The sequence below is a fragment of the Podarcis cretensis genome, assembly GCF_951804945.1.
Source record: "Podarcis cretensis genome assembly, chromosome: 6".
Taxonomy (NCBI): Eukaryota; Metazoa; Chordata; class Lepidosauria; order Squamata; family Lacertidae; genus Podarcis; species Podarcis cretensis.
This window is the reverse complement of record NC_137175.1, coordinates 31,638,160-31,656,688: the sequence shown is the minus strand read 5'-3', so window position 1 is coordinate 31,656,688 and position 18,529 is coordinate 31,638,160. Positions and strand designations below refer to the sequence as shown.

The 18,529-nt window shown below is 45.2% G+C and overlaps 1 protein-coding gene across 4 annotated transcripts in view; it reads left to right on the top strand.

The window, feature by feature from the left end:
• Positions 1 to 18,529, top strand: part of MTCL2 (microtubule crosslinking factor 2) — a 90,528-nt gene extending 71,999 nt beyond the window's left edge. For 3 of the 4 annotated variants that reach the window (XM_079978834.1, XM_079978835.1, XM_079978833.1), the window contains exons 11-15: positions 7,726 to 7,977; positions 9,303 to 9,374; positions 10,591 to 10,661; positions 12,619 to 14,071; positions 15,611 to 18,529. In XM_079978834.1, coding sequence (XP_079834960.1) covers positions 7,726 to 7,977; positions 9,303 to 9,374; positions 10,591 to 10,661; positions 12,619 to 14,071; positions 15,611 to 15,760 — 1,998 coding nt within the window. In that variant the 3' untranslated portion in view covers positions 15,761 to 18,529. The remainder of the gene's footprint in view (positions 1 to 7,725; positions 7,978 to 9,302; positions 9,375 to 10,590; positions 10,662 to 12,618; positions 14,072 to 15,610) is intronic. The other variant, XM_079978836.1, reaches the window with a different exon arrangement.

The following is an 18,529-nucleotide window of genomic DNA, read 5'->3' as shown; positions in this document are numbered from 1 at the left end:
CTGCTTCTGGGAGATTCCTGCTTTTTAGGTTGCTAGCAATTCACATGCTACACATTGAGTAGTTTGAGGAATTTGGGCAGGGAGGAGGAGGAGGTAATTTTTGCAAGCACATAAAAGTGTTTAGACTGAGCCCCTCTACTCATGTATTTGGCTTTTCACCCAGATAGCAAAGTTTGTTAATGGACTATAAGTTGGCAAATAAGCTGCAGTTACCAGAAACAAATTCAGTGTGCCCAGACAATTGATAAATGTTGTGATAAAACAGATACTGCACCTACTAGAATAGTTTCTAGGGCATGTCCAAATGGAATTGATGCAGAGCCTTGGGAATGCTATCCCCCTGCAACAGAGCTATGTGGAACACTTCATCTTGCATTGGCATTGGACAGGATGCGCTTTCAATAGGAGCTCAGGTTGTACAGTGTGCACAGCTGACTCCCTATGCTAAGCATGGTATTATTCTAGGGCAGAAAAAGTGCCCAAGAAATGTAGAAACTGCTGCCTGGGTGAGTCCTTAGAACAGAGATGGGGAATGTATGGCCTTCCAGATGTTGGATTTCAGCTACTACCATTCCTTTCCATTGTCCAGCACAACACCAGGAGAGCCACAGGTTTTCCAGCATAGCATTAGAAGATAAAAGTAGTGCTGTAACCAAGATATCACTGCGTACGGTCATTCTGCAAATCCAGGAGCATTTCTTGTTCCTAGTGTGGCTCCTCTGCACCCTTGTTCTGCTGTTGAATAGGCAAGTGGTGGGTGGGGGTGGGGATAAGGAATAGAGCTGCTGACGCATTAGTCCTTCATTGTCATAATCTCTCCACTTACTTATACAATGAGGTGGCAGCTCGTGGTTGAGCCCTTGTAAATTGATGCTACTTTCTTTTTATTACAGCCTCATTTCAGCAGCTGCATGAAGACACATTAGGGTTATAATAATGAAGTCTCAAGTAATAACCCACTTGCTGGTACTTTGCTCTGGAGATGCCATTATTAGATCTTCCATGGATTCCCCCAGATGCCCATTATCTGTTTACTCACCCAGAATGGCATCTGCACTGAACTGCTGCTATGCATAAATGCAGCAAACATGTCCAATTATTATCTGATTAGAATAATCATTTCCTATTCAGCTGTCTGAGCTGTCAAGTGCCCGCGGGCCTGAGAAAGGGGGCTCCTAGAATGAGCTTGCTGTTCTCTGGAAGTGCAGTGCTGTGGCCTTTATTTTGTTGGGGCATGCATTTAACTTCCATACCTAGTAACGTCGTGCTTGCCTCTGATCTCACACAGCTGGTACAATGGGTAGTATGCAAAGTGTTAACCCCAAGGATTCTCATTGCCCTTAATGCTAATCTTCCAGACAGCAGTTATGTAACCAACTTCCTTGGCATCAGCATGCAGTTAGCTTGTTACTGGACACCCGAAAGCAGTTTTGGCAGAGGCTGCCGACTCACCTTCTGTCCATCATATACAAGGAAAGACTGTTGGAGAGTCTCTGACTCCTGGGTGACCACAACACCGGTATTCTGTTTGTAAGCTGATTACAAGAGCTCACTTGCTGAGCATCATGATTTGGTGGCCTGGCCTGCTCAGAAGGGAATTGATTGCACTGTTGAGCCAATCATTCCCAAGGCATTTGTCTCTGTGTCTGCTTTGGAAGTCCCTTGATGCTGGCTCTTCCTTGCTATAGTTCACGCTTCCCCTTTCAGAAATTGCAGTTTGCTGGGCAGCATGGCTTTTGCAGTTTGCTGGGCAGCGTGGCTTTTATTGAATATATTTAGATCCACAAATGAAACGCCCTTGTACTAGCCATGTCCTAATTGATATCAGTATGTTTGAGTAGCATGTTTCATCTAAAGATTCCACGGTTGCTGTGAGCTATTCTGTTCCGTAAATAATTTCAGATTTCATGTTTCTTCCTCCTTTTTTTCTCTGAAAAGCATATTACCTTTGGAGATGTTTACCACTATAGAAATGTTTTACTGCCATTATTAACGCACCACACTTCAGAAGCAGCAGTCTCTTTTGCACAATGTTTTAAGTGGAATTGAAGGAGTGCGGTAATCATCCTCATGGTCACTGTTACATACAGATAAATGAGGGAGCTGATTCATGGAGGTTTTCAGTAGGATTTAGCACTGTAGCTGGTGAGTCCTCCAGAGACCGTAGGTATTTCCAGAGACACCTAGAGTCCTGGAAGTATTATCGGCCTTTGCAGTGTCTCCCAAAACATCAAGCAAATAAGAAGCTCTAATAGGATTTAACACTATCCTCTATTTCTTCTCCAGTGAGCTTCATTTTTATTGGAATTTTATATACAACATACCACAAACCCCCCACCCCCAATACACAAATCCACCCTCATTAAACATGAACATAACATACAGTGAGCATAACATACAACAATATAAACAAACAAATAAAAGACTTCCTTTATCCTGTATCTGGCCTCCTTATTTACTACTTATGAATTGTTTCCTTTATGAATAATTATTCTAATTAAAACTTAAATATCCACAAAGTCTCCTGCAGACATTAATCGAAACAAGTCCAGGTATGTATTTTAGGGCACTCTTTTGTGAAGTACTCTCTGCATTTTCCTCATGCTTTTTGAAACTCTTGTCTAGTGTGATCTCTAATTGCCTGTTAATCTGGCCAGTTCAATATACTCTAACAGTTTATCTTGCCATTCCTCTTTTGTTGGCACAGTTTCTTTTTTCCAGTTTTTAGCATTTAGGATCCTTGCCGCTCCTGTGGCATAGAGGAATATTTTCTGATCTTCTCTTGCTATACCTGTGTCAGTTATCCCTAGTAGAAAAGCTTCTGTATTTTTCCTAAAGTTATACTTAAACATTTTTTTAAGCTCGTCATACACTATTCTCTCTTTCTTCTGCATCAGCAATAGCAATTAATCTATCACATTCGAAAGGGGAATATCATAATTTGCTTTCTGTTTGTGACAGTTTATGGTTAGTATGTTATGGGAACAAACTATTTCTCCAACAGCTCTCTGGCCTTGATCTTCATTTGTTATGGGAACCATTTCTTGATGTTATGGAACCTTGTCTATTATCTCCCTGTTTCCAGACAGCTGGTTGCTGCATTAGCTATGTGCTGATCCTTGAGAAAACTGAGTATTTTGCTCCTTAAAGTCAGTGGCGTAGCGTGGGGGGTGCAGGGGGGGCCGCCCGCACCGGGCGCAACATCTGGGGGTTAGGGTTAGGGGTAGGGTTAGGGGGCGCAAATCCACAGGTTAGGGGGCACAAATTACTTGCCTTGCCCCGGGTGCTGACAACCCACGCTACGCCACTGCTTAAAGTAACTCCTTCCATAAAAAGGGCTGAAGCCCAGTTCATACTCCTGCAAGCAGAGTAATGATGTGCAACATCTAAAAAGCTGACCTTTATAGCTCTCTCATGGGGTCCCAGACTCATGCTTGTTAGTATTAATTCCTGCTAGAAATAGGTAATTATTTAAAGCAGCAGTGCTCAGAAATGCAAGAACCACTGCTTGAATGAGAACAATCCGAATTAAAGGCAAGCATAGTGCCCCTTCAGGCTTACCCAGAGTCAGATTGGGACTTGCACTTCACTTGTGCAGTCACTACAGATGGAGATCATGGGGTTGGCCAGCTACACAGTCTCTGGCTGCAATTGATAGCTAGCTGTGCAGTCCAGGAGGCTGTCAAAGATGAAGCTGGAGATCATGGGGCTGGCCAGTCTCCTGATTCTGGCTACACAGAGCTGTCAAATGTAGCCGTGGATTGCCCCAACTTGTCAGCACCATGGTTGCCTGCTGCCCTGATCTCCTTTCCTCCACTGCCTGTTTCTTCCCCACCACACTTCCCTAAAATAAAGATACAGTTCCCAGAGTTCCCTGTGAAGAGGGATTGCTTGCTTATGCACACTGAGAACTGTAGCTCTGTGAAGGGAATAGGGGTCCCCTAACAACTCCCAGCGGGGACGCAGGTGGCGCTGTGGGTTAAAGCCTCAGCACCTAGGACTTGCCGATTGAAAGGCCTTAATCTTTGGGCAGGTCCACCAAAGGTGGAAAAAGGTACCTTCAGTCTCTTTACATTTCCAACATTTGTTATTGGGCAAATGATAAACCTTCGCAAGCTTGACTGGGGTCATGTACCACCTGTAAATCATTTTCATAATGTTTTCTCGTAAGGCATTACATGCCGTGAATTTAATACCTGTGGTCCATAACTGCTCCCAGTCAGCAAACATAATGTCATGACCTATGTCCTGTGCCCATTTAACCATAGCAGACTTCACTGTCTCATCTAATGTATTCCACTTCAACAGCAAGTTATACATTCTTGATAGATTCTTAGTATTGGGTTCTAACAGTTCTGTTTCTAGTTTCGATTTCTCCACCTGGAAACCAATTTTCCTGTCTTGTTTATAGGCCTCCATTATTTGAAAATAATGGAGCCAATCTTGTACCTTGGACTTTATTTTCTCATAGCTTTGTAATTTAAGTTCACCACCTTCTTGTTCTAAGATTTCAGAATATTTTGGCCAATTAGTTCTCATATTGAGTTCTTTACCTCCTTGGCCTCCATTGGTGAAAGCCACCTGGGAGTTTTATTTTCCAGTAAATCTTTGTACCGTATCCAAACATTATATAGTGCTTTCCTGACAATGTGATTTTTAAAACCCTTATACACTTTAACCTTGTCATACCAGATATATGCATGCCAACCAAAATTATTATCAAATCCTTCCAAATCTAAAATGTCTGCGTTTTCAAGAAGTAGCCAATCTTTTAACCAGCAGAAAGCTGCCGATTCATAGTAGAGTCTTAAGTCCGGCAGGGCAAACCCCCCTCTTTCTTTAGAATCGGTAAGTATCTTAAACTTAATTCTGGGCTTTTTGCCCTGCCAGACAAATTTAGATATATCTTTCTGCCACTTCTTGAAACAGTCCAGTTTATCAACAATTTGTAATGTCTGAAACAAAAATAACATTCTAGGCAATACATTCATTTTGATTACTGCGATTCGACCTAACAAGGAAAGCTTCAGGTTTGACCATGTTTCTAAATCTTTCTTTATCTCAGTCCAGCACTTATCATAGTTATCCTTAAATAAGTTTACATTCTTAGATGTCATGTTAATCCCCAGGTATTTTACACTCTTTGCCACCACTAACCCCGTTTCCTCTTGGAATCTATCTCTTTCAACATTTGTTAAGTTTTTTTCCAGTACCTTGGTTTTTTGTTTGTTCAACTTAAATCCTGCGACCTGGCCGAATACTTGAATTAGTTCTAGAGCTCTTTTGGTACTAGTGTCTGGCTCTTGCAAGGTCAATACTAAGTCATCTGCAAAGGCCTTTAATTTGCAGTGTCTGGCTCCGACCTGAATCCCTTTTACCAGCTGGTCCCCCCTAATCATATTTAGCAGAACCTCCAGGACCGATATAAAAAGTAATGGGGATATTGGGCACCCCTGACGTGTCCCTTTTTCTATAGGTAATTCATCCATAACCACATTATTTACAATTAGCTTTGCCTTTTGCTCAGAATAAATTGCACTTATACCATTTTCAAACCTTTGGCCTACCCCCATCCCGTGGAGATTCTTTTTCATAAATTTCCAAGATATATTGTCAAAGGCTTTCTCCGCGTCCACAAAAATTAAAACTGCCTTCGTATTAATGTTCACTGTCAACATTTCTATAATGTCAGTTATATTCCTTACATTGGTAGATATATGCCTACCCGGGAGAAAGCCTGCCTGATCTTTATGGATCTCCTCCACCAGCACCTTCTTTAATCTTTTTGCCAAAATGTCTGCAAAAATTTTATAATCCACATTAAGTAGTGATATAGGGCGGTAGTTCTTAATCTGTTTTTTATCAACTTCAGTCACTATTCTCTCTTTCTTCTGCATCAGCAATAGCAATTAATCTATCACATTCGAAAGGGGAATATCATAATTTGCTTTCTGTTTGTGACAGTTTATGGTTAGTATGTTATGGGAACAAACTATTTCTCCAACAGCTCTCTGGCCTTGATCTTCATTTGTTATGGGAACCTTTTCTTGATGTTATGGAACCTTGTCTATTATCTCCCTGTTTCCAGACAGCTGGTTGCTGCATTAGCTATGTGCTGATCCTTGAGAAAACTGAGTATTTTGCTCCTTAAAGTCAGTGGCGTAGCGTGGGGGGTGCAGGGGGGGCCGCCCGCACCGGGCACAACTTCTGGGGGTTAGGGTTAGGGGTAGGGTTAGGGGGCGCAAATCCACAGGTTAGGGGGCACAAATTACTTGCCTTGCCCCGGGTGCTGACAACCCACGCTACGCCACTGCTTAAAGTAACTCCTTCCATAAAAAGGGCTGAAGCCCAGTTCATACTCCTGCAAGCAGAGTAATGATGTGCAACATCTAAAAAGCTGACCTTTATAGCTCTCTCATGGGGTCCCAGACTCATGCTTGTTAGTATTAATTCCTGCTAGAAATAGGTAATTATTTAAAGCAGCAGTGCTCAGAAATGCAAGAACCACTGCTTGAATGAGAACAATCCGAATTAAAGGCAAGCATAGTGCCCCTTCAGGCTTACCCAGAGTCAGATTGGGACTTGCACTTCACTTGTGCAGTCACTACAGATGGAGATCATGGGGTTGGCCAGCTACACAGTCTCTGGCTGCAATTGATAGCTAGCTGTGCAGTCCAGGAGGCTGTCAAAGATGAAGCTGGAGATCATGGGGCTGGCCAGTCTCCTGATTCTGGCTACACAGAGCTGTCAAATGTAGCCGTGGATTGCCCCAACTTGTCAGCACCATGGTTGCCTGCTGCCCTGATCTCCTTTCCTCCACTGCCTGTTTCTTCCCCACCACACTTCCCTAAAATAAAGATACAGTTCCCAGAGTTCCCTGTGAAGAGGGATTGCTTGCTTATGAACACTGAGAACTGTAGCTCTGTGAGGGGAATAGGGGTCCCCTAACAACTCCCAGCGGGGACGCAGGTGGCGCTGTGGGTTAAAGCCTCAGCACCTAGGACTTGCCGATTGAAAGGTCGGCGGTTCGAATCCCTGCGGCGGGGTGCGCTCCCGCTGCTCGGTCCCAGCGCCTGCCAACCTAGCAGTTCGAAAGCACCTCCGGGTGCAAGTAGATAAATAGGGACCGCTTACCAGCGGGAAGGTAAACGGCGTTTCCGTGTGCAGCTCTGGCTCGCCAGATGCAGCTTTGTCACGCTGGCCACATGACCCGGAAGTGTCTCTGGACAGCGCTGGCCCCTGGCCTCTTAAGTGAGATGGGCGCACAACCCCAGAGTCTGTCAAGACTGGCCCGTACGGGCAGGGGTACCTTTACCTTTACCTTTAACAACTCCCAGCACCTCTAACAAATTACAGTTCCCAGAATTGTTTGTGGGAAGCCATGAGTGTTTAAAGTGGCATCATAGTGCTTTATATGTATGGTGTGAATGTGGCCCAAGTCTGATTTTTGCCAAATGGAAAAAGGGGAACATAACCAAGTTTTTAGTTACTTTGACATACCTTGTTCTGACTGTGTTAAATATTGGCTGCTTTGGAGAAAGGATATGAAGTGCTCCAATTCCTAACCAGTAATTCTGCCATGAATATATTCCATTGAACCTGTGCACCTTTCCAGCACAGCAAGCCAAACAGTCTCCCATAACCAATCTTAGACAAAGGCAAGGAAGCTGCGGCCTTAGATTTAATTGGGTTCCTTGACACAGCCTCTCCCTTTGTCCCGCACAGCTGGAATCCAAGCCTGGAAAAGGCTTGACAGAGCGAGCGCTCTCTGACTGGAAGACAGCTCTGAAGAGGGAGAGGGAGGAGCACCAGCACCTCCTGGCTGAGTCGTACAGCGCCGTCATGGACCTGACCAAGCAGCTGCAGATCAGCGAGAAGAACTGGGACCAGGAGAAGCTGGAGCTCCTGGACCGATTCAAGGATGAACGGCAGCAGGCAGAGCAGCAAGTGAAGGAGCTGCAGAACAAAATAAATCAGGTGAGAACGGAATGCATTTTGTGGGTGCAACTTGCCCTCCAAAGTCTCAGCAAGTATTTCAGAAAGTGTGAATATAATGTGCATTCCCTTAGCAGAATCAATATAGGCTGGCAGCAATGGATGTCCCTGCATGAGCATAAGTGTGGGTATAGATGCAGAGTGTTGTGGTTGATTCCAGTCCTGGATTTAAATCCCTGCCCAGCCATGGAATCACTAGCCTATTTCTCAAGGTGTTTGAGAGAAGGACAGCTCTGTATGCTTTCTGAGCATCATGGAGGAAGGGCAGGATAAAAGCATAATAATAATATGAATCAGGATAATGATGCTGGCCAACAAATGCCGATCCCCTAGGCTTCCTTGTTCCCATGAATACATGCATGTGCTTGCATGCAGCACACATGCTAGCGGGGTACACATAACCCCCTCTTGTGCAGAGCTGCCAACATGATTTTCTGGTTCCAGGTTCCAACAAAATTCGACTGGGTGATGCTGAGTAGGACTAAAATTCGATACAAACTTATATAAGAGGATAAATTTGCATATAATCTGACTGCACTTGGCATTATATGCAATTTTATCTCCTCTTTTGCAGATGGGGTACAGGGCCCAAAGATAAATCAGGATCCACACACAATTAATAAGCTGACTGGCAGCCAGAGTGTCAACATATTAAGCTTTCCCCATGATTTCCAGACTAGAAGAGGCTTGACCTGTTGCATTTCTGCCTGCCTCACAGCTGTTAAAGACACAAAAGCCCCGCCTTCCTTCCACCACCACACATTCCACCCCAAACCATGCAGAGAAATTAGGGTTCATGAATTGTGAACCAGCTATGTTACTGTAGATGCATGTGTGTTTTGGACTTCAGTTGGCTACAAATGAGGCACCTAAATAAAACTCGAGATCCTCTTCTCCCCCGTAGATTTTGCATGATCTGCAATGGTGGAATAGATCTGTCTGTCCCCCAGTGGCACACTGAACACATTCCTTTGCCAGCAGTTAATGTTTCATTGACTCATCCCCAGCCTGACCCTCTGTCAAAATGGATCCTAAGCAACACATCTGCCCCCAAGCTCCAGTTTCTCTATTAGTGATTGATTTTTTGAAACAGTGTCTCTGCCAGAAATATGTGGGTGCTGCAAGGAACACCCAATATCCCCTGAGTACTGTGATGCCAGTGGGATATCCCTGCAGGGGCTGAACTTTGCAGTGCACTCATTAGAAACTGAACAACAACAAAAAAAGGTTATTGTCCACTGCAATGCCACATAGAGGACAAATTGGCTCATGTGCAGGCCCAGCACTAGAATTGCTTTGTCTTTCAGCTGCAGAAGGGAGCTGACCTCTGGGCTTTGAAAAACTCTGAAATGGAGAAGCATGGCAGTAGCTGGAAAGAGGTAAGCTGGACAGGAACGGCTTTATCCTAACCTGTAAAATTCAGGCAGAGATGACATGTGTTGGGTGTGAACTAAAACCTTGCCCCAGAAAGGTGAATTGAAGCTGTAGAATTATGCTGGGGACAAATTATAAGGGAATGATCACATTTGATACTTGTGAGCATTCCAGATGCCTATGGTTGGCTGTGTGGTGTAGTGGTTAAGAGAGGTAGTCTCGTAATCTGGGGAACCGGGTTCGCGTCTCCGCTCCTCCACATGCAGCTGCTGGGTGACCTTGGGCTAGTCACACTTCTTTGAAGTCTCTCAGCCTCACTCACCTCACAGAGTGTTTGTTGTGGGGGAGGAACGGAAAGGAGAATGTTAGCCGCTTTGAGACTCCTTCGGGTAGTGATAAAGCAGGATATCAAATCCAAACTCCTTCTTCTTCTTCTTCTTCGGACACAGGGTTAGCTATACCTCCTCCTGGTTCAGCAAGGCATTCACTAAATAGGTTACATGTCTCTTATTACTTATGGTGAGGATATTAGGAATGTGTTTCCTGAGAGGGGCTGTGTGACAGACAGAAATTCAACAGGGTCAGCTATTTCCATCTCTGCACCTTTGTGCTGTGGAATGCTGCATCTGTAGAATTAACCTGCATGCATTAAAATATCCTAGCCTTGGTCATGATTGCTATTTTTGATCTCTTAATAGGACTTCAGATTTCAGCTAACTTTGAAGTGCATTTCAATGAAAACTGTAACACCTAGAGCAGGGGTCAGCAAACTTTTTCAGCAGGGGGCCAGTCCACTGTCCCTCAGACCTTGTGGGGGGCCAGAATATATTTTGAAAAATAAATAAAAATGAATTCCTATGCCCCACAAATAACCCAGAGATGCATTTTAAATAAAAGGACACATTCTACTCATGTAAAAACACGTAAAAACATGGGCCGGATTAAGAAGGCGGTTGGGCTGGATCCGGCCCCTGGGCCTTAGTTTGTCCACCCATGACCTAGAGCAATGAGCATTTTGACTGAGCTCCTGACATCTCACTGAATTCTGAAATTTAGGGGAAATCCCCACAGAACCCTTTTTTGCTGCTTAAGTGCCAAGTGAAGCCTTACATTCCTCTGGGAAGCTGACCCCTCTGCCCTCTTTAGCTAAGCTTCTCTAGGCCTGCCATGATGTTGCAAGGCACTACTGATGATAAAAGGCCTCTCTAATGTTCCTTTCAGACTCTCAATGAGAAAATCACCGACAAAGAAACTGTTTCCGAAACAGACATGAAAGGAAGCAACTTAAAAAGGTGAGATGTGTGCAGCTTCTAAGTTTTGCTTCTTCCTTCAACTCTTCACCATCTGGAAAACAGTCAGCCGGCTCCTCTAGCCATACTCAAGCTTAACAATTGGTGAGGAAAGCACATTGAGGCCATGGGGTGCGGTAACATGTGTTTTCCTTCTCTGTGCAAAATTGGTAGCTGGGCAATACCTGATGCCACATTGGGGCAGAAAATATAGACTGCTTGGTTGTTTGCATGTGAGCCTATCTGTATAATTTACCAGCTTCCATACCTCTGCCTTCAGCAAGTGTAAATATACATAATGCACATTACCATGGAACTATTTGACCCTCATTGCATCTTTCAGGGACAGAACTAAATGGTGTGCATGCTCTTATTTCTTAGCATGCTTTTATTCTACTCCCTTGTTGAAAACACAAAACATGTTACCTTGATAATGGTATTGCCTTTTAATAACTGTATGCTATTATTTCCCCCCCACCTGTCTTCTTTGTGTTCCCTGTAGGTGATTATTTAGGACAGGGGTAGGGATTCTGTGGCCACCCAGATGTTGTTAGGCTCCCAATGCCCATCAGCCCCAGTCAGCAAGGTTACTGGTCGGGGACAGTGTTAGAAACAGAGATATGAAAGCTAGGAGCTAAATGGCACCTTAAACATAGGTTATAGGCACCACAATGGAGTGTCTAGGTGTGCTTTTTTATAACAAGAATACAAAGCTGAAAATGAATGAACTGCAACTAAAACCTTATGTTCATTTTTCACATGGTCTAGGCCTCATTTGAAGACTGCAAAAAACAACAACACCAAAGCCATACTTCCCCTGTCTGCCCCCCTGATATTCTTATGAGAGTCCCTTCTCTAGTCTTCAGAGAGTGGCTGGAAGTGGGGAGGCAGAAAAAGGTCCTCCTTTCCTACCACTCTGCAGTTTTCATTTGAAATCTCAAGTGCAGTATTGCACCCAGAGCTCAGAAACTACTCACACTATATGAAATTCCCTATCACAAACTGTTCCTAGAACAATGGGAATTTTGAACGCTGGTCAGGGATGAAGGGCACTGTAGGCCAGGGATATTTGGAGAGCCACAGGTTCCACATTCCTGATTTAGAAAAAAATCTGTAAAATGCAGGCAAAAATTCCTAGTGAGCCTGAGCAAAAGAGTACCCCATAGATTCTTTTAGGAGATTCTTAGTGCAAAATGAGTTGTTTCCCTTTTCACACTGTATTGGACAATACTGGAGTGGGAAGTGGGACCTTCTGTTGAGCTTCACAGCAATTCTACTGCAAGAGAAGTGCTCTCTCTGTGTGGAGTCACGACACTCAGAGGCAATAAGAGCCTAGGACTAAAACTCTGTGCAAAGAATCACACTCCATGTAAGTGTGTGTGTGTGTGTGTGTGTGTGAGAGAGAGAGAGAGAGAGAGAGAGAGAGAGAGAGAGAGAGAAGAGAGAGAGAGAGAGAAACTGGATTAGGTAGCATTAATGTGAATGCAATGAACTCACCACAGTTACTCTCACTTCTCTTTTAGCCTTTTCTGCACATGCATTAATTATGGATCTGGGGGTCATTTCCCAACATTATTTACCCTACTCATAACTTAGGGGATAATGGAGATAGTGGGGAATGGCAGAAGACATTAGCCTTTGTAATGTCAGAATGTCCAAATGGAAGTTTGGAATGCAAAATTTGAAAGGCAGGTCTGCAGGCATCCATCTGTCTTCTGTACATTCTGACATTATTGAAGGCATGCCTTCCATCCTATTTTTCTTGTTTTCTTGGTCATCTTAAGAGATGACTTGGAAAATAATAGGAGAATTGGCCATCATTTGTGTAGGAACCATGAAGCAGGAAAGTAGATATAGCCCGACCAGGAAAAAGCTTCTACTTAGGAAGGACAGAGCCTGGAGGTAGAAATAAGACACCTTCCCTAATAAATGTCCTTGCTCCCTTCTCTTTTCTATCCAGGACCAAGTCAGTCTCCTCAATGTCTGAATTTGAAAGTTTGCTTGATTGTTCTCCTTATCTTCCTGGCAAAACCAGTCCCATCATCACAGACAACGTCCGCAGCAAAAAGGGCTCTCCAGCTACACAGGTGTTGCCTGACACTTTGAAGGACCCTGCAGGGTTTGCCCCCAATAACTGTGCCTATCTGAATAGTGAGCAGCCCACGCCAGAGAGCCTGACCACAGAGAAGCTGGATGTCTCGTCATGCAACTTCACCCAGACAAGCAGCTTCTCTGTGCAGGATCAGGCCCAGAAACACGTGCAGAGAAGCTACACTGCTCCCGACAAGACTGGGATCCGCATATATTATAGCCCACCGGTGGTACGTAGGTTGGAATCGCCCCTAGTACACAAGAGAGACGGGAAGATAATGGTTGAGCCTGGCTTCCTGTTCACCATGGCCAAGCCTAAGGAAGAATCGGACAGCTCCGAAAACATGTACAGCCGGTGGCTGTGCAACTTCTCCAAGCAGCACCGAGAGCTGCTTGACAGCAGTACTGTTAGCGAGAAAGCTGTGGCCCCTGTGCCCAGATTTCCGCCTTCCCTGCATGACCTTGAGATCTCCGGCAACATGAGCGATGACATGAAGGAGATCACCAACTGTGTCCGGCAAGCTATCCGCTCCAGCTCCCTGGAGAGAAAGGTTAAGAGCACTTCCAGCCAGACAGTGGGGTTGGCCAGTGTTGGTACCCAGACTACCCAGTCTGTCAGCATCGGTCTGCAGACAGACATGCCCAGGGGCAGCATACACAGCAGCAAGAGCTGGTCCCCACGAAGCTCCTCCCTTATATCCGTTCGCAGCAAGCAGATCTCGACCTCTCTGGACAAAGTCCACTCCAGGATCGAACGGCCCTGTTGCTCCCCCAAGTACGGCTCTCCGAAACTCCAAAGAAGATCATCTTCTAAGCTGGACAACTCCAAGGACCGAAGCCTGTGGAACCTCCATCAGACTAAACAGAATGGCTCAGCCTGGGCTCGTTCCACCACCACTAGAGACAGCCCAGTTCTCAGCAACATTAACGATGGCCTGTCCAGCTTGTTCAATGTTGTGGAACATTCTGGGAGCACAGAGTCCATCTGGAAGCCAGGATGCCAGGAAAGCAAAGCCAAGCCAGAAACTCCTAAGTACGGGATAGTGCAGGAGTTTTTCCGGAATGTGTGTGGCAGAACTCAGAGCCCCACTTTGGCTCCAGAGAAAAAAGACCTGGTAGGAGGAGACAGCAGCAGCAGCAAGAAGCCGGAGCATTCCTCCTCAGTTGTGCTCCAGCAGTCTGAAAACACCCCCAAGGTCCTTGACAAAAAGCCCTTGAAGCAGAGCTGCAGCGAGGAACCAAAGCTGTCCATCCCAGGCCAAGGTGGCAAGGACAGAGCCTTAAAGGAGCCAGACATCATCTCTGCTATTATTGCCAATGAGGTAGTGCTTGCTTGCTTTAAGACAGGGGTGGGAGACTTCAGGCCTGGGGACCAAATCTCTCTACCTGGCTCTCAGAACCAGAATATACCCCTTGCTGACCCTTCTTCACACCCCAAGTGTTTCTGCCTAGTTAAAAAGTATCTGAACTCTGATTACCCCTTTTGGCTGCCTGGATAGAGGATGGTGTGTATGTGTATAGAAACTAGCCTGCTGTACAAAGGTATAATTTACATCAGTTGTTCCAGCCAAAAGGTTCTCCACCGCTAACCTGCCCCTACCTTCAGCCCTTCTGTGAGCTGAAATGTAGCATAGCATTATCTCCTATCCACTGCAGACTTCAAGGGCCAGAAGCAAGGATGTCAACTACCGCCATCGTATATTGCTTTGGCCACCACTAAGCACTTAAAGAGACAAGGGGTCAGGTTTGGCAAGTGGACCCATTGGGGACACACCCTGATTTTAGTGTGAGACCGAGGGTGTTGTTAACTATCCGCACCTTTTTGACTCTATAGCTTCCTATTTGCAGATCATGAGTAGCTTATTGGATGGAATGTCCTACCACTGCAAGCATTGCAGCTTGCCAGGCAGAACAATCCCTCCTCTCCTTCCTTGTGTGCTGTTCTGGGGGTTCTGATCCCGCCCCCAAATTCTGGGGGCATCATGGGATAAGGGAGGGAAGCCCAATCGCACAAGCAGAATCCCTTGCTCAGGACTTAACGCTGACAGGACTCTGTAGGTGAATCTCACCCTAGAATTGCTTGCCCTGGTTTCTTGCAGTTTGTTTTTGCATTAATATGTAGGCAGATGATACAAATCTCCTCGACTGAATTGTAATCTAAAAGGTCACAGACATCATGAAATGAAGCAGACTTGGAAATCAAGTTGCACCTAAGCCAGGAACCTTTCTTGCAATGCATTCATATGGCTAAACAGTTCTGCTACCTCAACAAGTTTTAGCTGTGTAATGGAACTTCCCTGCTCTCTCATCTTCCTGTGTGTGCCATGTTCCAGAGGGTTGGGCTGTGTCAGCCCAGCTTGCACAAGGCATAGGTAATCAGAAATGTCTTGCTCCAGAAAAATCCACAAGGGTGGCACCAGGCAAACCTCCCTGTTCCATAACTAGGGTGCCACTACCAAAAAGGCCCTCTCCCTGGTAATTACCTGCCTCACTTCATTCTGAGGAGGAACTCTAAGCAGGTACATGTGGGAGAAGGCAATAACCTGGTCCTAAACTATTTAGTTAAAAACAGCACTTCACCTGTTGCTAGGCTTTTAATGATACATTTCAGCTATCCATCATGCTTCAAATACATTATCTTCATATCATCCCTGTGAAGTCCTACTGCATTATCATCTCCATATTGCAGATTTGTTGCAGGGGGTGGGTCAGAGCATAATGGTATACCTTAACAAGGCCATGTAGGGAGTTTCTTGCTGGGGCAAGATTTGAACAAGGTCCTTTAACTGCCGCACTGCGACAGATCTCAAGTTGCCTATCCTTTTTCACACGCTACCCTTTCCTTCTGTCTCTCTTTGCAGGACATGGCCTGTGATTGCAGCTCCCAGTCGCTGACTTCCTGTTTTGCTCGGCCGTCGCGCTCAGCTGTCCGCCACTCCCCTTCCAGATGCAAGCTGCACCCTTCTGATGGCAGCCGGGTAGAAGAGAAAGCAGGGCCTCTGAGTGAGTGAGAGGGCTGCGCTTGCTGCCGTGCTGATGGAAGAGCAACCTATGCGCTGGAACTGCCAGTCCCTCCGGCACCTCTGGGACTGGCTACTTCTGAGCCAGCTGCAGATGAGGGGCTCTGCTCTTAGATACCCAGGGTGACACCATGCATCTCCTGTCTCACCTTAGCTCAACAGGGATACCGGCAGCACAGAGGCTGTGCTACGTGGGCAGGGGACAGAGTGGGAGAGTCTTGCTAGAGGTGTGGTTTCTCGGTCACTGGAAACCTTTCTGTCCCTCCCCCCTCTCAGTGGGAACATGACCTACAAGAGCTGGATGTTGCCAGAGTCTCGTGAAGCAGTCTGTGCTGTTTCCATGGCATCGGGTGTGTGTGTGTGTGAGAGAGAGAGAGTGTGTGTCGCCAGTTTGAGGATATGCATCTCTCTTCTTTGTGAAAAAGGCATCACAGTGAGGGATTAGGGAGTGCAGTATCAACAAAGCTGCTTGGCCCTCCCTGCCTTGGTCTAGGGGTGGGGAAGGAAAACAGCAGTCCTTCAGGAAACACTAGACAGCTGGTTTCAAAGCCTTAAGAACTCCTCTCAGAACAGCTGTACTATAGGATTTCCCCAGAACGAGGCATTCAATATGGTGTACAGAGAAAGAGGGCGGGGGAAGGGTGCTAGCAAAATTGCCACCAGAACATGCCACCATAGCATAAGTGCTCCGGGCCGTTGTGTACAAGTAGATTGGAAAAGCCCTGGATTTGCTCTGCAACCATATTTGCATGGATAGTTTACCCCAGGTGTGCCCAGCATACAATACCAGCACTGGGCCATGTACCCAGCCTGCACTGTGGTGCACAGTATGGTCTATTCAGAGTGCTGACACTCTTGATAAAACAAGAGTACAGTTTTGCACTACCAGTTCTCCTGCACCTGACCTGTGGGAAAGAGCCGTGCAAGCATGGTTTGTGTTGCCTTCCTGTCCACGTGCATAAAACTTCCCATGATTACTGAAATGCATCAGTAGACCTAGACCTTTTCTTCTTCAGGCCTCTGATGCCATCTCCATGGCTCAGAACAATTGTTGCTTTGTATCAGCCTCTGTGCTTGGCTGCTGCGGTGCAGTTGAGCACCAGGAGTTCACAGAAAGAGTATGCTGAGTCCTCCATGTCTACAATTCCAGTCTGTTTCCATTTCTCCGCACCCCACACAGTGGGTATCTGTAGCTATTCCTAAGGAGAGTTGCTTCTGTCATTTGTTGTTGCTTGTTTTTCAACTGGAAATCTCAAAACCCTTTGTGATCAACTTGCCTCTGTAAGAATAGTTTAACAGAGAGGAAATTGCTTGAGTGCAGGGGTGAACAAGCACAGAGCCCATAGAATGAAAATACAGATGAGACAGTGAATGGGTAGAAGAGGTACCATCTTTTCAGTGCTGCAGAACATTCCAAGTTCCACGGGAGGCAGGGGGTTGTGTGCCTGCTGCATATCTCAGGGCAGAGCTCCTCCTATGTCACACTCTCCAATGGTTGCTGCCAGTGCTCTACTAAATATTTTGATGGTTGCTAGTTCCTGTGAGTCAACCCTGTTTTAGAGAAAAGGTATTAATGGGGATCCTTCAGCATCCGGTGTAATGCATTATCTGCTCATACAAACAACTTTCAGGGCTCCAGCAAAGGATCTCTCTTTTCATTGACTCTTCTGCTTTGCTGAGAGATTTGGGGAGCAGGCAGGTTTTGCTTCTCCCCACCTCCAGATTCAGTAGCACAGATTTGTGTGTATTGCAACACTTCTGCAGGGATGTGATCTGAAAGGTAGGACAATATGCGAGAGCAAGCCCTGGCTTCCTTGGAAGTACCCTTCCAAAGAGAGCTGGCTCTTCAGGAACTGTACCACTTGAGAATGCAGCTGGGGGATCAGAAGTTAGAGTGGTTGTCCATGTAAAAGAGAAAAAGCAACTCAAATCTCCCTGCCGGTAGAAAACTTGAATGTCAGGCAGAATAATCAGCTAGAACACACTCTACCTCTGACATGTCTGCTTTCCACAGACAGGACACATGATGTGAGCAATTGTTTAAACAAGCCACGTCACCCACTCATGAAGTGGTATAATCACATGGAAGGGCTGTGTACTATGTGGCTTTTAGTTTTTGTTTAAAAATATACATCAGCCTTCAGAGAGGATTTGGGAGGAATATTCTTTAGAGGTGCAGTAGAACCTGACTGATCCATATCAGAAGCTCAGTGGGTCAGTTTTTTGTTGTTATTATTATTATTATAAAACAGCAGGTCATCCTTATAGTCTGCAGAGAAGATTATCACAGCCACCTCTATCGGTGAGATTAAAAAAGAGGCTTGGAAAGCTGAAATGAACATGAAGCTTCTTAAACCCACAAATCTTTGCAAGCAGGCAACATTTTTAAAAAAAAACAAATATTCTGAAACCTGCATGCATTTTGGCTGACTTTCAATTGATACCTTGCAAGTCATAATTTTTAATTTGTATTTTTAATTTGAGTTTTAGGTTTTTGTCATATGTGTGATAAAATTCAGAAGTTCAATTCATTATGTAGCTAATTAGTAATGCAGCAATGTAAATGTCTGTGACATCATATTATTTAAAATAACTTGCAAAACAGGAAAAATATTGTTTATTTTATTTTTTGTAAACTTTTGACATGTTTACAACTGAAGAGACCATAATGGCTTGGTGTACTTTGTGCTAATTTTTTTCCTTCTAAATTCTGCACCAAGCTAAGTTGAATTTTGCAGTGAATAAATTCTGCTGACTATA